Source organism: Mobula birostris, chromosome 4 (assembly GCF_030028105.1).
Source record: "Mobula birostris isolate sMobBir1 chromosome 4, sMobBir1.hap1, whole genome shotgun sequence".
Classification (NCBI taxonomy): domain Eukaryota; kingdom Metazoa; phylum Chordata; class Chondrichthyes; order Myliobatiformes; family Myliobatidae; genus Mobula; species Mobula birostris.
Window position 1 is genome coordinate 77,557,942 of NC_092373.1, and position 23,427 is coordinate 77,581,368.

The 23,427-nt window shown below is 40.3% G+C and overlaps 1 protein-coding gene across 1 annotated transcript in view; it reads left to right on the forward strand.

The window, feature by feature from the left end:
• The window catches only part of epha4b (eph receptor A4b), a 386,372-nt gene that overhangs the window by 211,028 nt on the left and 151,917 nt on the right, over nucleotides 1-23,427 (forward strand). Inside the window, exon 4 of the mRNA XM_072255642.1 lies at nucleotides 22,546-22,701. Within this exon, the coding sequence (XP_072111743.1) occupies nucleotides 22,546-22,701 (156 nt within the window). The remainder of the gene's footprint in view (nucleotides 1-22,545; nucleotides 22,702-23,427) is intronic.

Sequence of the window (23,427 nt, forward strand, 5' to 3'; positions counted from 1 at the left end):
GAATATGAAGATCACCGGGCGCCTGTGTAAATAGACAAATTAGTGCAGGCATAGGCCAGATGATTATGGTTGATCTGACTGTAACCTCAACACCATGTTCCAGTATGTCCTAGTATCCATTCAGTCCTTCCTCCTCAATAATCTATCCACTTCTATCTTAACTATGTGCACTTCCACTATCCCTTGAGAAAGAGTTCCAAAAACTCATGACTACAATGATCTCTCTGAAATGACAAATCCTTATTTGTAATCTGTGACCATGTATTCCAGATTCTCCAACAAAAGGAAATGTACTCTCCATATCCCTTTTCTTTTTTGTAATTGCCAGTGGGTACAAGCTTCTCTTGTCTTACCTTTTGATAAGCCAACTTGCTCATTTCAGGTAATAGTCTAGTAAAACTTCCCTGAAATTTTCCAACACATTAATATTGCAAACCACTCCAATTGTGGTGCTATCAAATCCAGAGATAACTGAGTAACCCCTCTATGTTTGAATTCTTCTAGCATTAGATAATAACAGTCTGTTACCTGTCCTAATTACTCACAATACCTGTGTGCTAGCTTTACACAAATCATACACTAGACACCCTTTATACCTGGAGGCATTGTAATCTCTCACTATCTTGATAACATACCTTTGTTCCTTGCTACAAATAGAACATTTCACAATTTCCCACATCATACTCTGGAGATGAAAAAAGTAACAGTGGCAATGAGTAAGTTATAAAATGAACCCAAGACAACTACAAACATGATGAAGTGTGGCACGATATTTTTCTTTGTAAGGGGAGAGAGAGAGAGAGAATGCTCTATTTCAGAAAAAAAAGTAACGTAGCACGTTTCTTCGGAAGGGTAGAGACACTTGAGTAAAGTAAAAAAAAATAGGCAGAAAACAGACAAAATTCATGGGTTCATAAACAGTGAGTACTGGGTGACAATAATGTTTAAAAAAAAAAGACCAAAAATGGCTGGCTACATTGGAAAGATAGACACATTTGATTGCACAAAAGATAACTGGAAGATGAGTGGATTGGGAAGTATTTTAGAGCAAATGGAGTAGCCAATGAGAAACAAGTATCAATTTTGCTGAGTGCATTGGATTTAAAAGCATACAGGTTTTATTGGTTAGAGGATAAAGTGCTCCAACCTAACCAACTGAAATAAGCTTTGCTGATATCACAAAAGTAATGCAGGGACATTTATAACCTTGTTAATTTAGAACCTTAGAACCTCAGAACCTCAATATCTCTTGAAAACAAAGGTTCCTTGCACCTTAGGTTTCATAAAATACTTTAGGTTTCATAAGCGGAATCAAAAAGGGGAGTCCATTTCAGTGTATGTGCCTGAATTGAAGTTGTTTGAGTAATGTCTGGCACCCCATACTGTAAAGGACTAGATGGGATAGGGTTCGTCAATGTGTTCAGGAAAGTTTCCTTAATCAGTCAGTAGAAGTCCCAATGAGATACTTGTTCTGCTGTTAGGGAAAGAGACAGGGCAGGTGATAAAAGTTTGAGTAGGGGAACACTTTGCATCCAGTGATCACAGTACCATCAGTTTCAAAGTAAAAATGGAAAAAATTAGGTCCACGTGTTGAGATTTTTAAATTGGAAAAAGGTCAATTTTGATATAATCAGAAAGGATCTGGCAAGTGTGATTAGGACAAGTTGTTTTCTGACAAAAGTGTACTTGGTAAGTGGGAGGCCTTCAGAAGAAAAATTTTAAGAGTACAAAGCTTGTATGTGCTTGTCAGAATAAAAGGTAAAAATAACAGGTGTAAGGAACCTTTGTTTTCAAGAGATATTGAGGAAAAAAGATGCATAACAGGTATAGGTGGGTAGGAACAAATGGGGTACTTATTGAATATAAGAAATGCAAGCAAACACTTAAAAAATAAATCTGGAGGGCTAAAAGAAGGCATGAGGTTGCCCTAGCTGATGTGGCGAAGGAGAATCCTAAGGGCTTCTACAGATATGTTAAGAGCAAAAGGATTGCAAGGGACAAAACTGTTCCTCTGAAAGATCAGAATGGACATCTATGCTTGATGGTGGAGATCTTAAAATGGATTTTTTTTACATCTGTATTTACTCAGGAGATGGACACAGAGTCTATAAAAGTAAGGCAAAGCAATATCAACTTCATGGACCCTATACAGATTATAGAGGAGGAGGTGTTTGCTGTTCTGAGGCACATGAGTGTGGCTAGTTCCCCAAGGCCTGACAAGGTGTTCCTTTGGACTACGTGGGAGGCAAGTGCAGAAATTGCTGGGCCCTTGGCAGAGATATTTAAATCATCCTTGGCAGAAAGAGAAGTACCAGGGGATTGGAGGATAGTCTAAATATTTGTATAGACATGGACTGATTAAGGATAGTCAGCGTCACTTCTTGCTTGGTAGGTCATCTCTAACCAATCTTGGAGAGTTGATTGAGGAAGTTGCTAGGAAAGTTGATGAAGGCAAGGCAGTGGATGTTGTCTACATGGACTTTAATAAGTCATTTGACAAGGTTCTGCATGGGAGGTTGGTCAAGAAGGTTCAGTCACTTGGCATTCAAGATGAGCAAGTTAATGTAAGTAGATATTGTGGAAGAAGACAGAAATTGGTACTAGATGGTGTTCTGGAGGCCTGTGACTAGTGGAGTGTTGCAAGGATCAGTGCTAAGTCTGTTGTTGTTTATCATCTATATCAACGTTTTGGATGATAAGGTGATTAACTGGATCAGCAAATTTGTGGATGACATTGAGGAAGGTTATCATTGGCTTGCTGCGGGATCTGGACCAACTGGAAAAATGGGTTGAAAAATGGCAGATGGAATTTAATGCAGACAAGTGAGGTGTTGCATTTCAGTAAGATCAACTAGGGTAGGTCTTACACAGTGAATGGTAGGACACTGAAGAGTGTGGTAGAACAAATGGATCTGAAGTACACGTCCATAATTCCTTGAAAGTGGCATCACATACAGATGGGGTCGTAAAGGAGGCTTTCGATTTATGAAAGCCAATATGCAAAGTACAAGAGATGGAATGTTATGCTGAAGCCTTATTTAGAGTTTTGGTCACCTACCTACAGGAAAGACGTAAATAAAATTGAAAGAGTAAGAGCACATTTACAAGATTGTTGTCAGGTCTGGAGGACCTGAATTATAAGGAATGATTGAATGGGTTAGGACTTTATTCCTTGTAATGTAGAAGATTGAGAAGAAATTTGATAGAGGTATACAAATTTGAGGGATATAGATAGAATAAATGCAAGCAGGCTTTTTCCGCTGAGATTGGGTGGAACTATAACCAGAGGCCATGGGTAAAGGATGAAAGGTGAAAAGCTTAAGAGGAATGTGAGGGGAAACTTCACTCAGAGGGTCATGAGAGTGTTGAACAAGCTGCCAGCACAAGTGGTGCATGCGAGCTCGATTTCAATGTTTTTAAGTAAAGTTTAGATAGGTACGTGGATGGCAAGGGTATGGAGGGCTGTGGTTCTGGTGCAGGTTGATAGTAGCCAGTTTAAAAGCTTCATCATGGACAAGATGTGCTGAAGGCCTGTTTCTGTGCTGTACTTTCCTATGACTCTAATGTCAGTTCAGTGATGGGCTTTAAGGAGTCACTGAGAGATCATTTAGTTTGTGGAATCTTACAAGAAGTAATTCACAAACAGTTACTAAATGAAGCAGTAATATTGAAAAGAGCAGTTGAAATCATATCAATGGAAACAGCAGCCATGAAAAGTGAAAGTGGGCATGTGCAAACTTGTAACTTCTAAGCAGAAAGTGGCTTGGCCAAACAAATTGTGTTCCCGTTGTGGCAGGGGCTCACATGCACCAGTTCATGTTATAAGTAGCTATGTCTCAGAAATGGCCCTGACAGCAAGTAAAACCATGACCCATTAGACCAATCTGGGCCAAGATTTGAGTTATCGGTCATCAGATGCTCTTCCGTAGACATCCTAAGGTTATGCTGAAGCAATGAAGGTGAATTTCTTCATTAGTGTCAGCATCCTTTGAGAGAGGTACCGCCAGAGTTAGAAAAAGTGGACAATACTTTCCAGTGTTTTGTCATGGGCTATTATTGTTGGAGGTGGTATTATTCAACAAGGGCAACGTGTATTAGACTTGGCTCTGCAGTGAGACCCAATCTCATGTTTCAGTATTGATTTACATAGAGCGTAAAAAAGCACAGCAAAGGAACAGACCGTCTGGCCCATAATGTTTTATTGAACTCATTAAGCTAATGACATCTAATCTCTTCTGTCTGCTCATGGCCCATTGGCCAATTTCCTTTTATTCTGTCCATATTTATTTGCATATCTAAGTGCATTCATCATACCTGCCTCCAACACCAGCCCTAGCAGTGCATATCAAACACCCACCACATATTGCGTTTTTTTAAAAAATACTTGCCCTACAAATCTCCTGTAAACTCTGACCCCCCACAATTCGGTTCACCCTTCCCAATCCTTAATGCATTAAGCATTTCAAACCTGAGGAAAAGGTATCAGTTTTCTACTGGATTTGTGCCTCTGATTATTTTATAAACTTCTGTCGTGGCTCTTCTTGGCCTCTGCCATTCCAGAGAAGGCAACTCTAATTTGTTCAACCTTGTCTTCATAGCAAATGCCCTCTCATTCATTGATGACTGCAAGCTCAACTCCAAATGCACATACTTGTACTGCATTGCAAAGGCTGAAGTTAGGATGACCTTGGTTCCAGAGTGGTGGTAACATGGGCTGAATTATTTCCCATCTGTATTGTGTTTTAGCTCTGCTCAGCAGGAAACTCATTGGAGGTACGGTCCAGCACTGTAGCAAGAAAGATACAAGTTTGCCTGATACAAGTCTGCACTGCGATCCTGTTTGCTTTGAGTCCATTGATAAAGACTGTGGCTTGTTTGCCATCATAAAACAGATACAAGATGGAGATGAAATGCCGAAGACAGTCTCACTTGCCAAGAAGGGTCAAAAGATTTAATGAAGTGCAAAAACGAGCGATGAAGTGTGGTTGTTGCTGCTCCCTTCAATTTTCTTGGGGTTGTTATACAGTGGAGATCAGCAATTAAAGCAGTATTAAATAGCTGCCAATTTATGATTAATTGCTAGAGCATTGGATTATTAATGTGTCAAATTAACTACAGTCTTCTCCTTACCAATTTACTGAATCTTTACCCAGCAGTTTGTTTTCTAACTGTAGAGTCATTGCTTTCCTGCCGCTTGATACTAAATAACACATTTCTTCAAGTATAACAAAAAGCCCTGCTGGTGTGAGGCTTGTGAGCTGGATACTGTACCATAACTCTCAGCATCAATGGGGACCCATAAATTTACCCCCCAGCAAGTATTGTACAATCAAATAATTTGTTACATTTGCATGTTTTTTTTCTTTGTGCTGTCTCTCTAAAGACCATGCAACATAGGGCATTAGCTCTAAAAGCTATTGATTGGCAAAAAAACAAGCTCGGCTGAGACATAAATATTTAATCAGTGTCTCCCATGCAGGACAAAGCAGTTTGGAGGGATTTCAGTTTTTTGAATAGCCAAGTGCTAAACCTTTGTGAGATCTTAGTTTAGTTTGCATAATTGATCAGCATGACTTAGTTCAAAGTAAATTTATGATCAAAGTACATACGTCACCATATACAATCTGAGATTCATTTTCTTACAGGCATACTTAATAAATGCATAATAGAGTAATAGCCTTAATATAATCAATGAAATAACTTGGGCATTCAACCAATGTGCAAAAGAGAGCAAACTGTGCAAATACGAAAAGAAAGAAATAATAATAAATAAATAAACAATAGATAACGAAAATGAGTTGAAGGGTCCTTGAAAGTGACTCCATAGGTTGTGGGAACAGTGAAGCACCTTCAATAACTCCAAAAGACTGAAGTTGGGTAAAATACTGAAAGGCTTTTATTCGCTGTACAATATGACCTCCATGCTGAGTGTCTGCCCCCGGTCTGAGGGGGAGGGGCAAGGCAAAATCACTTTTATTTGGAGCTCTGTGGGAGGAGCCACAGGGGCAGTCAGCAGAGGGGCGTGTCCAGACAGTTAACCCAGTTACAACATATATATGGTTTACCACAAACAGTTCATTGTTGGGGCAAGTGAAGTTGAATGAAGTTATCCCCTTTGGTTTGTTGAGGGTGATAACTGTTCGTGAACCTGGTGGTGTTAGTCCTGAGGCTCCTGTACCACTTCTCTGATACTGAGCTGTAGTCGATAAAGAACATCCTGATGTATGCATCTTTAATATCCAGGTATTTCAGGGTTGGGCGAAGAGCCAATGAGATGGCATCTGCTGTGGACCTGTTGTGTCAGTAGGCAAACTGGAAAAGATTAAAGCCGCTTCTCAGGCAGGAGTTGATATGTTTCATCGCCAACCTTCAAAAACACTTCATCACAGTGGATGCAAGTGTTACTGGATGATAGTCATTGAGGCAGGTTACCACATTCTTAGGCATCTGTATAAGTAAAGCCTGTTTGAAACCTCAGACTGCTGAAGCGAGAGGTTAAAAATCTCAGAGAACACTCCAGCCAGTTGATCAGCACAGGTCTGTAGTACTTTGCCAGGTACCCCTTCTGGACCGGATGCTTGACATGGGTTCACCCTCCTGAAGATTACTCTCATGTCGGCCTCGGAGACTGAAATCACAGGATCGTCGGTTGCTACGGGAATCTGGGAGAGGTTAGGTTATAATTGATGAGACATGACTTGGACACTGAATTTATTAATATTTTTAAAAGTTAGTTTTCATAGGAAGTTTTTCCAGGCCCCTCCTGTTGCAAAGTTGAAACTTTGCTTTTTATTTTAAGTTCAGAGGGCATTGCAGTAATTATGTTTCCGTTCCACAAATCTTTTCACATGCACTTCATGTGTCGCTGAGCAACAACATAATCAACCACTTCATTATTTTGCTCTGCTGAAAATGTTATATTTCAGCTATTCTCTGCCATCCTCCTTTGCTAACTCCCACTTAGATGGAGTGAAACTTGCTTGGATATAAAAATGTCATTCTGATGCAGCAAGCTTGGAAAATTTGGGGTTGAACATTTTTCAGTGGTTTGCCATCTGCTTCATTCCTTCACATCAGAAATGCACACCATTTCCATGGAGTAGGTATGAAATTAAACATCCCTATTCTACTGCATGTATCAGTTCTATCACATTCAAAATCAATAGCTTTTTACACAAGTAAATTATAAACATCAACTGCAGAGAACATTTGGAGGTGGACAAGAGGAGCTGGAGCAATTGTAGACTATGGAAGGTTTTTAAATTATCTTGGAATCTTTTTCCCCCCAATTTTAAGTTCTGTAAAATATTTACAATATTAACTGCCTTATGTTGTTTCCTGCTTTGCTGTCTAAGAATTTTTTTGATGTGACAACAGCATATCTGGTGGACTATCCACTGGGTGGTCAATAGTGTAGTTTTGTGGAGTTTTAATTAATACCCAACATTGATTAGTTTGAGAGCCGTCCTTTTGTAAAGGTAAAACCCGCACCACTGTTAACTTGTGTGGCAGCTTTCTTCAAGATCATTACCAAACATTTATGAAATACAGGCCACAGAGGTTAGGCATGGGCAAAAGCCTTTCAACTCAGCAGGTCTGTGCGAGCTAGGCATGAGATTCTGCAGATGGTGAAAGTCTTGAGCAACTCACCAAATGCTGAAGGGATTCACCTGGTCAGGCATAGTCTATGAAGGCAAATGAGCAGTTGACGTTTCAGACAAAGACCCTTCATCAGGGCTGGAGAGGAAGGGAGCAGAAACCAGAACCGTTTGAGTCCCTTTCCACCTTACTTCACCTAAATCAGTCAATTCAATACTTTGTTCCTTTCTCCATTATTCATAACTAATTTCCTCTCAAATATAACTATTATTTGTCTCAATTGCTCCATTTGATTGTAAGTTTCATATACTAATTCCTTCCTCAAGGAATTCAGCCATTCATCTTTCTCTTCAACATTTTTGAGCTTTACCAAAATTAAAATCAATGTGATGATCTATTAGGTTTTGTAACTCCCAAAACATAAAACTAATTGCAAGAAAAAGATGGGATCCCAGGAGAATGGGTCTTAGTTTCATTTTTATTTTAACGGGGCTTGAAGAGCAGCTGGCCTGTGTGGTAGGGATCTCTGATGATGGATGCTGCTTTCCTACGACAGTGTTTCATGTAGATGTGCTCAATGGTTGGGAGGATTTTGCCTGTGATTGCTGGGCCAGAAAAACTACTTTTTGTAGGATTTTCTGTTCAAAGGCATTGGTGTTTCTATACCAGGCTGTAATGCAGCCAGTCAACACACTCTCCACTATGTGTTCATTGAAGTTTGTCAGTGTTTTAGAGGTCATGCCAAATCTCCGCAGGCTCCTAAGGAAGTACAGGTGTTGTGCTTTCTTCGCAATTGCACTTGCATGCTGGGTCTCCTGAAGTCTACAATCAGTTCCTTGGTCTTGCTGACATTATTTGAGAAGTTGTTGTTATGACATCACTCAGTCAAATTTTCATTCTCCCTCCTGTATGCTGCTTCATCACCACCTTTGATTCGCCCCACAGCAGTGGTGTCATCAGCAAACTTGAATATGGTATTGGAACTGTGCTTAGCCACACAGTCATAGGTGTAAAGTGAGTGGAGCAAAGGGACTAAGCACAAATTCTTGTGGTGCACCTGTACTGATGGAGATCATGGAGATGTTGTTACCAATTTGAACTGATCAGGGCCTACAAGTGAGGAAATCCAGGATCCAATTGAACAAGGAGGTATTGAAGTCAAGATCTTGGAACTTTTTAGGTCCCATTCAGTCCTAAAGATTTCATTGTTGTGGAGGAATTCTTACTCTTGCGGCATAACATCTTTCCTGACAAGGAGGATTACTCTGCTTGGTGAGTGAGACTTGTGGCAGTGAAACTTTCAGGTTAGGCTCTGGGGCCTCCTCTGTGGCGGCTGTAGGAGTTGACACTGGGATTGGTTCTGACAGATCTGGACACCTTTCTTCGGGATGTGTTGGCATCCCAACCAGAGCATAGCAAGCTTCACTGGATGCCGTGGATCATAATGTGCGGGTACATTGTCTGAAGTCACCACTCCCTTTACATTTTGGAAAGCCACCTCACACTTTGTCCATTGCCATTTCTTCCCGATCTGTAGTAATGAGCTCCGGGGGTGCAGCACTGTGGTTAGGTTTGAAAGAAAGCTGTTATAGTAATTGACAAATCCTCAAAAGGACCACGACTGTGATGTGTCATTTGGTCTTGAGTTGTCCATCACTGCTTGAATTTTCTCAGCACTCTTGTGTAATTCTTTTGTGTCCATGGTGTGACCACAGTAAGTGATGCTTGGTTTAAGGAATTCTCACTTGATACGTCAGGCCCAGGCCCATAATCCTATAATTGTCTTAACACAGTCTTGAGATTTTTGGAGATGTTCCTTGTCATCCTTACAAGTAACATTGGTCCCATCCAGGTAACAGCCTGTCGTAACCTGGTTCATAGCTTTCTGTCAGAGTGCAGGTGCAGGTGCTTCTCCAAAATTAACCCTATTTTGGCAATAAAGGCCATTTTGAGTGTTTGTGGTGAGAAACAATTTGGTCTTATTTTTCACCTCCATCTGAAGGTAGTCCTTAGCTAAGTTCACGTTACTGAAGTATTTTCCTTCAGAAATGTTTGAAAGGTTATCCTCTATCCCAGGCAGAGGGAATTGATCAATTTTCAGCACTGGGTTGATGGTGACCTTTAAACCACTGCAGACTGTGACAGACCCATTCTCTCGACTATCTAATATTTAAACATCCTTTTTTGTTTACATAATGCATTGCAGATTATATGTAAAAGTACGTAAATGGCGTACGTTATCATGCTGCTATGTGATATGCACTTGCCTCCCTAGAGTAAAAGCAAAACCAAAGCCCATTCGCTTGGGTTCCCATCTGTTTCCTTCAATTAGTTTTGTTTTGGGAGTTACAAAAAGCAGTGCAGCATGTGCTTTTTCATAAGGGGGCGGAGACATAGTTTTTAAAAAAGGAAGAAACGGACTAAATTCATAGGTTCATAAACAGTGAGTACTGGGTGATATTAATCATGAATTTAAAAAAATAGAAAGGCAGAAATATCTGGCTACATCAGAAAGATGGACGTGTTTGATTGAGATAAATGGAAGATGTTTACTGAGTGAATTGAGCAGTATTTTAAAGCAAATGAAATAGCCAACAGGAAACAAGTCCCAGTTTTGCTGAGTGCATTGGATTTAAAGGTATACAGTTTGCTTAGAAGTTTAACAGTTCCAACCAAACCATCCGAAATGAAATTTTCTGTTTTGTGAAAGAAATGCAGGAACATTCAGAACTGAAGCCAATGTTGATTGCAGAATGCCTTGGGTTTCATGAGCAGAATCAAAAAAGTGCAGTCCATTTGAGTGTATGTGGCTGAATTGAAGACGTTACTGTGCTTTGTCAAGCTCATTGATGAACTTAATTCACTGACAGTTCATGTAGTTTGTGGAATCTTACAAAAAAAAATGCAAAATGGCTCCTAACTGAAGCATGACTTACATATTTACATGAGTTGCTATTGAGTTATAGTCAGAAATGAAAGTGAACATGAACAAAATTGCCATGTCTAAACAGAAGCCAGCTTGACTGCACTAATTATGTTACTGTTGTGGCAGGAGCTGGCCTATAACCAGACCAATGCCGATTTAAAGGCAAAACTTGCAAAAAATGCAACAATGTAGGACACATTCAAAGAGCATGTGAGGCAGACAAAAATGAATGGTCTGCCCAGGAAAGAGAGAAAGATTTTTAAAAAGTCAAGTTGCAGTTTCAAAAAGAGCACTAGTTTGCATGCTGTTGTCGAAAAATATAATGATTTATGGTAATGATCTGATAACGGACTGGGTAGTCTTGGATTTACAATGTGAAAACTAAGAATAGTCAAGTAACGTGGCTTACACCAGAATTAAATGGCAAACTGATTAAAATGGAATTGGACACTGACTCGGCAGTTTCAGTCATTTTGCAAGATGAGTTTGAACAGCATTTTAAAGATACTGAACTGAAACCTGCACATATCCAACTAAGAACTTGTACTGGACAAAAGATAACTTAAGTGGGAACGGCGTGTATCAGTGAAATACAACAACCAGCAAGCCATATTGAGCTTGTATCTGGTAAAAAAAACAGGAGGGCCAGCATTATGGGACTGTGATTGACTGAGACAACTACAACCTGATTGGAGATCCATTCACCATTTGAATGCCACATCCCCCGCAGAGAAAGCAGGGGATGTGGCATTCAAATTGAAGCATGGAGTCAACTGTAAACAAATTAAGAAAGGCACTGGATGATGCCACAACAGTGTTCAAGGATGGGATTGGAAAACTCAAACATATCAAGGATAAAATAGTGCTAAATGAAAATCCCACATCCAAGCTTTACAAAGCCCCTCTGTTTCATTATACCATCCGTGATAAAATAGCCGGTGAGCTAGATCGCATGGAGGCTGAAGGAATTCTTTCCAAACCTGGGTGGAGTCCATCAGCCAAGAAAAAATAGTTACAATATTTCTCGAATTTTACTGAAATATTAAATACACAACATTCGTCCCTCCAACTCATTTCACTGCACTTCAACAGGTAGGTAGTCATATAGGGTGTTTAAAATTTCCTCGCTACTGTTATATTTTGTAACTCCCAAAAAACAAAAAATATTAATTGTAAGAAAAAACCGGGAGCTCAGGAGAATGGATCTTAGATTTGTTTTTACTTTAGCAAGGTACGTGCATATCATGTGGTGGCATGTTGATGTTTGCCATTTGCTTATTTTTACATGTAACCCGCAATACATTATGTATACAACAAAGAATGCTTAGTCAAACAGTATATTTACAATGTCACTCCATATTACTGAAATATTAGACACACAACATAATCCACTATGTTGACTATAATGTAGAAAGATTTGGTGACCTGGTTACACTTTAAGAATGATGGCAGTGCATAAATGATTGATTAATGGGATCATCATTAACCCAGAAATAAACTTTCCTCAAATTACTTTGTTTCATTATGTCAGGATTTCTGACAATTTTCAGACCTGTTCGTTTAGAGTAGGGAAACTCAGTATGAGAGCTGAAGGCCTGAAGTAAACTTAATCTTCTCTGACATTCTCTGAAATGTCAACTACCCTATTAAGTGGCTTACATTGTTGAAGATCACTTCAATTGAAGTGATGATTCTGCTGTACTTAATGCACCATTCTGGATTGGCCATAGACTGACAGTGAGTTCAGTCTCACAAAAATCACGAGAATCAGATTTATTATCAACCGACTTATGTCATGAAATTTGTTGTTTTGCGGCAGCAGTACAGTGCAATTCCTAAAAAATACTAAGTTACAATAAGAAATATAATAAAAACAGTTAAGTAGTGCAGAAAGAGAGCAAAAATTGAGGTTGTGTTCATGGCTTCCTTGTCCATTCAGAAATATGATAGTGGAGGGGGAGAAGCTGTTCTTAAAACATAGTGTGTCTTCAAGCTCCTGTACCTCCTCTCTGATGACAGCAATGAGAAAAGGGCATATCCTGGCTGATGAGGGCCCTGTATGATGGATGTTGCCTTCTTTAGGCATTGCCTTTTGAAGATGTCTTTGATTCTGGGGAGGCTAGTGCCCATGATGGAGTTGGCAAAGATTACAAACCTCTTGTTCTGATCCTGAGCATTGGTCTCTGTACCAGGTGGTGATACCAGTCAGAATGCTCTCCATGGTACTTCTGGAAAAAATTTGCAAGAGTCTTCGGTGACACTCCAAGTCTCCTCAAACTCTTAATGAAGTATAGCCATTGTCATACCTTCTTTGTAACTGCATTAATATGTTGGGACCAGGATAGATCTTCAGACACCCAGCAACTTGATGGTGCTCACCCTTTCCACTTGCTGACCCCCTGGTTTGCTTTCACTTGATTTCCCTTTCCTGAATTCAGATTCAAGTTCAAAGTTTATTTATCACATGTACATCGAAACACATAGTGAAGTGTGTTGTGTGCACTAACAACCAACACACCCATAGATGTACTTGAGGTATCCTGCAACTGTTGCCACGTATTCTGGTGCCAAAAAGGCATATCAACCACGTTCAGCAGAACAACACAGACCACAAGTAAACAGAACCTACCAAGCGATGATGAGGCCTGAACACAGACTTAGATCTCCAATTTTACGACACTCATACTTGGGGGGGGGGCTGGGGGGGGGGGGGAGTGGGGTCACTGGCTTATGATTCTACTGCCAGCATGAAACATTGATCCTGGAACATGTTGCTGACTCCTGCCCTCATCTTTGCTGATTCGTGGGACTAATATCCAACCACAATCCTGTCACTGAGTGGAGGCTTAGACTCTGGACTGGTCTGTCCTTTAATTCCCCCACATCCCTGATCACAAATCATAATTTGATTCTTAACTCCCTGCTCCGTCCCCAACTACACCCACGTGTAAGCTGCAACCTTGATGGAGACTACATTTCGGAGTCACCTTTGAATTCAATTCCTTGTGAACTTCAGGAAGATGATGTTGGGAAAACACACACCAGCCCCCGCTGAGGGACTAATAGTGGAAAGGGTGAACAGCTTTAAGTTCCTGGGTGTCAACATTTCTGAAGATGTATCCTGGGCTCAACATATTGATGCAGTTCCAAAGTAGGCAGGCCAGTGGCTTTATTGAATTAGGAATTTGAGTAATCTAATGAAATTATGACAAATTTATGCATTCTGACATCAGTTGAGAGGGAGCAGACAGGAAAATTCATTTGTGCCATCATCAACATGCAAGTACCTTCATATAATAACATCCTGAGAAAGCCAGGCAACAGTGGAAAGATAGGGCCTTTGAAGGAGAGAGGAGAAGCTGTTGCATATGCTAGCTGAACTTAACTAATCAATATGTCGTGATCTGTGTTTTTTTTCCTCTTCAGTCTTAGTGCTGTCCTACCTTGTCCCTTAACATATATTTCTCTTGACAAAATCTGGGTCCACTGCCAAATTGAAAGTGGTGCATTTCCTATTACGATCAGCGGAGCTGTTCTGTCACAAAAACCCTGACAGCAATGCACCTTTCAACAAAGGAAATTGAAAATTTGAATCAAGTAATTTAAGCTGAATTTGACAGAGACAAATGAATCAATACCACAGTTAGATATATATAAAAAAAATCAACAGACATTGTGAACAGAACAGTTCTGTGAATTGTGCATTATATAGATTGCACAACGCAACTTGACCCTGGCATGTGCCAGGCAATAAAATGTGATCTGGCATCTTGCTGAGTCTAGCTGTATGTCAAGATCTAATTAAATACAAATCTTTGTAACTACATTTTGTGCATTATTTGAGTGCTTTGATTAAAATGCTCATTGTAGTTAAACTTCAATGTCCTTTAATAAATGGGCTATATTATCTGTGTGATAGGGAAAAGGCCACTGTTTACGCTTAAAGCAACGCAGTAATCAACAAACACAAAATGCTGGAGGAACTCAGCAGGTCAGCAGCGTCTATGGGAATGCATGAACAGTTGACATCTCAGACTGAGACACTTCGTCAGGATTAGAAAGGAATTGGAAAGTTGTCAGAATAAGAACGCAGGGGTGGGGAAGGATAGAGGACAAGCTAAACTTGGATAGGCGATGCCAGGTGGGTGGGGGAGGAGAATGAAGCAAGATGCTGGGAGGTGATGAGTGGAAAAGACAAAGGGATGGAGAAGAAGGAAGTTGATAGGACAGGTGCGTAGACCATGGGCGAAAGGGACAGATGAGGTGCATTGCGGGGAGATGACAGGCAGGTGAGGAGGAGGGATAATAGGCCAGAGCGGGGAATAGAAAAAGAGGGATGGGGAAGGGGAAAATTACTGGACGTTGGAGAAATCAGTGCTTATGCCATAAGGTTGGGGACTACCTAGGTGGAATACGAGGTGTTGCCCCTCTTACCTGACAGTGACCTTATTGTGGTAGAATAGGAAGCCATGGACCGACATGTCAGAATGCGGATAGGGATTAAAGTGGTTGGCCACTGGGGATATTCTGCTTTTTGCTCATGACAAAGCACCCCTCCCCCCATTCTTGGTTGGGTCTTATTAATGTGGAGGAGGCTGCATTGGGAGCACTGGACACAGGAGATGACCCCAACAGATTTGCACGTGAAGTGTTGTCTCACCAGGAAAGACCCTTTGGGACCCTGAATGGAGGTAAGGGTGGAATTACTGTAAATGGGTAGTTGTAGCTCTTCTGCCATTCGCAGGGATAAGTGCTAGGAGGGAGATTAGTGGGGAGGAACAAATGGACAAGGGAATCATGGAGGGAGCAATCACTGCGGAAGGTAAAGAGTGGGCTGGGGGACAGGAGGTACAGATGTGCTTGGTAGTAGAGTTCCATTGAAGACTTTTTCGTAAAAACAAGAGATTCTACAATCCTCTTATTTTATTCTCCATTCTGGCCTCTTACCTCTTCTGCTCACCTGCCTATCACCTTCTCTTCCTTCCCCTTCTTCTGCCCCTCCTCCTTCCCTTTCTCCCATACCTATCAGACTTGCCTCTCCTATCAGGATCCTTCCTCTCCAGCCACCTATTACCTTCTAGCTTCTTGCTTCGTTTCCCCCCCCCCCCAACCCACTTGGCTTCACCTATCAGCTTCTAGCTTCTTGCTTCATTCCCCCCCCCCAACCACTTGGCTTCACCTATCAGCTTCTAGCTTCTTTCTTCATTCCCCCCCCCCCAACCACTTGGCTTCACCTATCAGCTTCTAGCTTCTTGCTTCATTCCCCCCCCCCCCAACCACTTGGCTTCACCTATCAGCTTCTAGCTTCTTGCTTCATCCCCCCCCCCCCAACCACTTGGCTTCACCTATCAGCTTCTAGCTTGTCCTCCATCCCCCTCCCCCCACCCCATTTTCTTATCCTGGCATCTCCCCCCCCCCCCACCTTCCTTTGTAGTCCTGAAGCATCTTGTGTGTGTTGTTCTGGATTTCCAATATCTTCAGAACCTGATGTCAATAATCAGCTAGTATATTTTTGTTCTGTCATTTGCGTGTTTTAATTGACGAATGCAATCTTATTGAAAATATTGCTAGAAATGATCTGCAAATTGTGCAGGATATTAAAATTGATTAAAACTCTGAGTTTTGTTCATGGCAAAGCGAGACGAGTCTTCATCAACTATCAGAATTTTGTGGTAAGACTTCCAAAGTGCGGTGCAGGCAGGATCTGGCACATTAACTCTGTTATACTCCCTTTGCAAATGCTGTTTAACTTGCCAAGTGATTACAGCGTTTTGTTTTTGACTTTCAAATTTATGGTATTTCACTTTCATAGTCTTAGTGTTCGGGGTTAAAATATTTGTTTATTCTCAGATGAGTTTTTAATGACCTTCAGGATGGTGAATACAATCTTATGAAATGAAAAGTCAGTAACATATTTGACATTGTTTCACTGCAATTACCTTTCCTGATTTTGTTTTTGTTTTTTAAGTTGTATCCATATTTGAATATAATTAACTCTTACTAAGATGCGGTTTATGTATGCTGGTTACCAATGTTCCTTCTAATTTTTAGTAGTCAGTGTGCGCAAAAATCTTATGTTGTGCAAATTTTTTTCCTGTGACAAAAATATGTGCACACTGAATGCACATATGGCATAGTTTATGTAGGTTTACAGAATATTTGACATAAAACTGCACAGAATAACAACAAAATAACATACATATTTAAGTCACTCAGTTATTTTTTCTCTCTCCTGTCTTTGGTATTTACCCATTCTTTGTTAACTCTATCTCAGCTAATAGAACTTCCATTCAATTGATAGCTTTTGATTCTCATTAACGTATCCAAATGACATTCACCTAAACGGTTTCTCAGTTTGTTTTTGAGTTGATTCATTAGGCTAAAACCTCGTTCACAGTCCACGCTAGACTCAAGAAAGGTTCCTCCAATGTCCATCAATTATGCAAGGTCGCAAAACTGTTCATTTTGAAGAACAAATGCCACCATTTGAGCAAAGTTTGAAATCAGTTTGGATTTAATTTTTTCTTGCACAGAAAATTTGAAATCATTAAACTGTCTAACTATTACAGTATTTTCGGCTGGAAAATCATGATATTTTAGACATAAGGCATAAACTTGTTCATTGCCAAATGTGAAGTCACGATCTGCAATTGTGGAGAAATCAAAAGCTGACCATTCTTGTACCTCATCTTCAGGAAACCTTTCTTCTAAATGATCACAAAGACTATTTATAAAAGTCAACAGCGAACTTGTATTTACTGTGACGCTTTCTTCACATTGTTGGTTTAGCAAAACTTTAACTTTGTCACTCCACGAAACATTGTCTCCCAGATCCCGGAACAGGAAAGGTGAGGTGACATAAATTAGTGACGTGGATTGTGGTATTTGAAAACCGACTAACTAGTTAACAGAAACATATCGCTAAAAGATTATTTTCAATAAGTATAGTTATTAATTACTATATTATTTTAGGTAACTAACCTTTTGTGCACACATTAATTTCCTTTGTGTGCTGGTTGAAAAACGCGTGTGCACGCACACATGCGCACAGCTTAGGGGGAACATAGCTGGTCACCCTCTAAGATCAACAACGGTTAATTAAGCTTGATCCTGAGCATTAATATATCTGATGACCTGTCCTGGGCATAGGATGTAGATGCAATCATAAGGAGAGCATGCCGGCGACTTTAATTTCTGAGGATTTTGAGGAGGGGTTTGGAGAATTTAACAAACTTCTGCAGATGTACTGTCTTTTATTTTTGTTTTTTGATATATATTGAGAGACAGCCCAGGTTATGCCGTTCCGGCATTTGAGACATGTTGCCCAGCAACCCCCAGTTTTATCCTAGCCAAATCACGGAGCTATTTGCAATGACCAATCAACCTACCAACCAATAGGTCTTTAAACTGTGGGAGGAAACTGGAGCATCCGGAGGAAACCCATGCAGTCACAGGGAGAACGTACAAATTCTTCACAGGCGGTGGGTATTCAACCCGTTTTGCCTGCAATGTAAAACATTGTGCCAACCACTATGCTACTGTGCTGCACCTGTTGAAAGCACCCTGACTGGTTGCATCAGGAATGTATGAAGCAGCAGAGAGTAGTGAGCCTTGCCTGTTACATCAAGGACATGTTCCTCCGAACCACTGGCAGTATCTACGGGAGCCACTGCCTCAAGAAGACAATATCCGAGGCTTTTCCCCAGGGCTGAAATGGCTGCCACAAGAGGGCACAGGTTTAAGGTACTGGGGAGTAGGTACAGAGGAGATGTCAGGGCTAAGTTTTTTACGCCGAGAGTGGTGAGTACGTGAAATGGGCTGCTGGCAACGGTGGTGGAGGCGGATACGATAGGGTCTTTTAAGAGACTTTTGGATAGGTACATGGAGCTTAGAAAAATAGAGGGCTGTGGGTAACCCTAGTAATTTCTAAGGTAGGGACATGTTCGGCGCAACTTTGTAGGCCGAACGGCCTGTATTGTGCTGTAGGTTTTCTATGATTCTATCTATCATCAAAGATCCCCACTATCATCATAGATCTCCATTACCTGGGCCATGCCATCTTTTTGGATCTGTGGTCAGGAGTTATAAAAGCTTGAAGTCCCATACCACTAAGTTTAAGAACAATCACATTTGTTCAACAATTTGGTTCTTGGACCAATTAAAAAATACTTTAATCATTAAAATTTAGCAACATTAAGACCACTTTGCACTTTGCTTCGTTTTTTGTTCTGATTGTGTTTTCTGGGGAAGATGTGGATTATTTATGTTTGATTTGTTTTTCTTGTGAATGTTATTTATATGATGCTAGTGTCTGAGAAGCTGCCACAGGTGAGTTTTTCATTGCACATAGATCAGTCTTGCATATAAGCAATAAACTTGTTTTTTAATTTTGAGTATTGTTGGGCATCTGTTTATGTCTAGCAGTACAACAGTCCAGTCCTCAATCAGCATTCTGCACGCACTCTCTCCAACAGACTGCTGATTAGCATCAGACAACTTTAAATAAATTTCTCTCCTTTTATCCCAAAGTTGCTAAAACCAATTGGCATTTTGCCTCATTTTCTTTTTATAGATCAGAAGTAACACCTTTATGCACTGCCATGATTGATTGTCTACCAGTAAGCTTTTCTTTTCCTATCCTGGCTTCACTTTTCTGCCCCTCCCTGTTTCGCCTGTACAGACTTAGTACAGTGCATTCCGTTCATTAGGCCATTGGTTAATTAAAGTAGCCACTTATTTGCAACAACTCTTAAAGAACAAAAACTTATTAAGAAAATAGCCAGAATATGTTTTGTTTAATCGAGACACTATGCCCCTTCATTGAGGCAGGAGACTGTTGCCAAACAGTCTCTAACTAGTGTCAGAAGCACTTGTGTGATGGTTAGGCACAATGCTGTGCTTAGAGCGAACAGTTTTTAAGTAGTGTCATTTGTGTGTGCTTGTGTTCAAAAAACAGTGATTGTTATCATTGATAGCTGATGAGAAATAAGCTGTAAAACAATTCAGAACTGTTTGCTCACGGTGATTTCAAGCATTGAGACTTGGAGATGCCGGATACGGCCAGGAGTAAAAGTGAAACAATTTCACTACTTCAGCAATTAGTAAATATGAAAAATTTGAAGGTATCAACAATAATCTTGAATGTTGCAATAAAAATGAAAATTTGGAAGATGTAATTGTCGATAACATTTTATGAAGGCCATCCATTACCTACACTAGGTGTCTGTGCCGATTTTATTTACAGTCAATGAAAAACATACACTGGATGAACTATTAGGAACTAATACAGTTTTATAGTACAGTAATAATATTGATAGTGTTCAAATTTGTTCTGTATTTTATTTAAATACAGAAATTGTTACTCAGTTAAGCAGCAGTTTGCCTTTTTTTAATACCCTTTTATCTACTTCCATGAAATTTCGGCTAATTGAGGCAGCCAGTTAATTGGGCCAAAATGTACTGGTGGCAATATGTCCTAATTAACTGGAATCTACTGTATTTCTATAAGTCAAGTATTTCCTGTCATAATTAAATTGGGCTTAAAAGGTCATGGATTGCTTCAAGTACTTAAAATGCACCAGAGATTGCTTCATGACAAAGAATAATTGTTCAGTAAATTTATGACTCACTTAGCTCATGTTGACTGTTTTATAAGGTATGTGATTAAATGTCACTGCACAAGGGTGGGAGGTGTTACATCTTCATACCTTGCTTCCTTTTCTCGATGGAAAATATGAGTGTAGTCTCCTGCATTCCTTCCAGTTGAAGATGAATTGTCAGTAATATACAAAACCTGGATTTCGTCAGGATTACAAATACAAAATGCAAAGGAACTGGGGGCTGAAGTACGTAGCTGAATTTTCTGAGCTGTAGTAAAGAGCATACAACTTGGAATAGGCCCTTCAACCCTTGTCCATATACAGCTGTTCCTCTCATGATGATTGAGCTGCCAATCTCAATCAGCCATCCTGATTTCTGTGTGAAATCCTACTAACATTTGTGCTGTGAAGGTCTTCTGGAGACAGACTTTTTTTCTGAGATTTGTTGGGAAGAGAACAAACTGAGCCAGTTGGCTAAAGAAATTTTTTTCCAACATCCTTGAGATTATTAAAAAAAAAACTAATCTGAGACTAATGTAAAGAGATTCAGCTTGTTTTCCCCAAATGCAGAAGTCACACTAATTGGAAAGTTGCCTTAGTTAATCAGCTGTTTTTACTTAGTAGCTGTAAAATTGACTGGTTACTTCCCAAAATCCAGTACTAAAGTGCAAATGGTGATGGAAAACACATGACTTTTTGGGTTTTCAGCCTACAGCATTGAGATAGAGGAAGTATTATTTATATCATAGCATAATATAACAAGTTTAGGATAGTAAATTTCATTTGGAAGAATGGTGATTCTTTATCATCAATGGAAAATCTCTAGAGAAAGAGGGACCCATCATATTTATAAACAGGTCACCTAAAGAAGCGTAAATTAATTCCAGTAAAAGAATAAACAGCTCATTGGTGTCAATTTGTTGAAGGATATTACTGAAAATCAGAGAAATGAAGTTATACTGGTATTAAACCTTGGTTAGACTATGGTTGGGGTAATGTAACAGTTTGGTACTATTTTATAAAGAGGATATAGAGACACTGGACAGGATTTTAAAAATGTATGCGCTGGAATAATTCTAGCAAGTAGACCCCTCAGGAAAGAATAAATACAATTGGAGTTCTTTTTTTTAAAAAAAGAAGATAGGTGTGATCTAATAGAGTCGTCCTCAAAGGGTTTCATTGGGTGAAGGACTTTTAGCTTTAGACCATAAATATAAGATGATCATCAATAAATCCAACACAAAATATAATGATGTTGAATTATACACTGCAACATGTTCATGCCCAGGGGCTGGAGACTACCCAGACGGTATATGAGGTGTTGCTCCTCCAACCTGAGCTTGGCCTCATCATGTCAGTAGAGGAGGCCATGTATGGACATATCCAAATGGGAATGTGAAGCAGAATTGAAGTGGGTGGCATTCGGGAGATCCTGTCCGTTGTGGCAGACGCCACAACAGACAGGATCTCCCGGTTCCGCTCCGTCCGCCATAACAGACAGGATTTCCCAGTTGCCGCCCACTTCAACTCTGCTTCACATTCCCATTCGGATAAACATTGAATTCTCCAACTTCTGGTAATTCCCCCCCCCTCTGTCCCCCCATCCCAGTTTCACTCTGCCCCCTCCTCCAGCTGCCTATCACCTCCTTCATGGTTCTGCCTCCTACTACTCATTGTGCTTTCCCCTATTCCTTTTTCAACTTTCCTGCTTTTCCCCTCCCCCACCCCTTGATCTTTCCCCTTATAGTGTTTTGTCACCTGGCACCTACCAGCCTTCTCCTTCCCACCCTCCCACCACCTTCTTTATAGGGCCCCTGCCCCCTCCCTCTTCAGTCCTGATGAAGGGTCTTGGTCCGAAACGTCGACTCATCGTTTCCACGGATGCTGCCTGACCTGCTGAGTTCCTCCAGCGTGCTGTGCATGTTGCTTTGACCCCAGCATCTGCAGAGTATTTTGTGTTTCTGATAATAAAGAAACTATTTGGATTTGAACAAATTCATGTTGTGTGGCTAATAGCTTTTGCCACTTATCTAATATATTCATTGGTTCAGCCAATTAAACCTGTTCTCCCTGTGAATTCCTCCTGCACGCTCTTCCTCTGGGAACTTATTTTAAGAACTTATTTAAATATCTTGTTCGTTCTTTGCACCATGCTGGGAAATGGTTAGTGAGTTTTTGTTTTGTCAGTGAAATTCATGAAACCATTCTTAACCTAGAGCTCCCTGATCCTTTATTCTTGATTTATTTTGAGTTAAATATCTTCTTGCTGCAGGTCTGGCTATAACCAGTTGGATAAAAAGAATTTAGAGTGGGCTTGTGTAGAGCAAGTGACACTGGTACAATGGATCTACACCAGTACTTAAGTAAATTTTGATAGTTTGTGTAACCTGCTTCTACAGCTCCTTTTGTTTTGTATTTCAGCATGTCGGCCTGGTTTCTACAAGGCTTCCTCCATGGATGCGTACTGCATGAAATGCCCACCTCATAGTTACTCGCATCAAGAGAGCTCATCACAATGTATCTGTGAAAAGGGTTACTACAGAGCAGAGACAGACCCAAGAGCAATGCCGTGTACAAGTAAGTCAGTGGGTGAGACCAGAGCTATTGAAGCCCACACATTTCAGTAGTCTGCTGAGGATTTCTAACTGTTCTTGTATGCCTGAACTTAAGAATATCGCTTTTTGCAGGAGCAAGTTGGTATTAGAGTTGAGCAGTCCTGTGGTATTTTTGAACATTTTATCTTTCAATCAACTATTTTCTGTAAACTGCCTTGGAATACTCACTGTTGAATTGTGGTTCTTAAATTAGTTTTTCTTTTAGATTGAATCAACTATGCAGGAGTCAGTGGTTGTATGTTAAAATAATTAAGATCAAAATAGATTCAAGTTCTAAAACAACTGTGTACCAGAAATGAAAGTTAAGGACTGATAAATTTCACGTGGTTGCTCATTGCTGCTGAGCGTCACCTCTGATCCTTTGCCTGGCCCTGCATAAACCGGGCTTTGCAGTGGACAGCAGGAATTGTCTCAATTGTGGGAACCTTCTGCTGAAAGCTATGCTAGCTCCCAAAGCCTCAGTGAACACATCTGGCCATGGAATTGTCCTGCCCATGAGCTTGGTCCATTTTGATCATAACTGTTTTAACATATTGTCTCCTGGGCAAAGCATAAAAGTTGATTCAAACTAAATGAAAAGCTAATTTAAGAAGTATCATTCAACAATAACTATTCCAAGGCCGTTTACAAGGAGGTTGTGCCTTAGGCTGACAGGCCAAAGTTTTTGGATGGGAAAAGCCTGACTCCA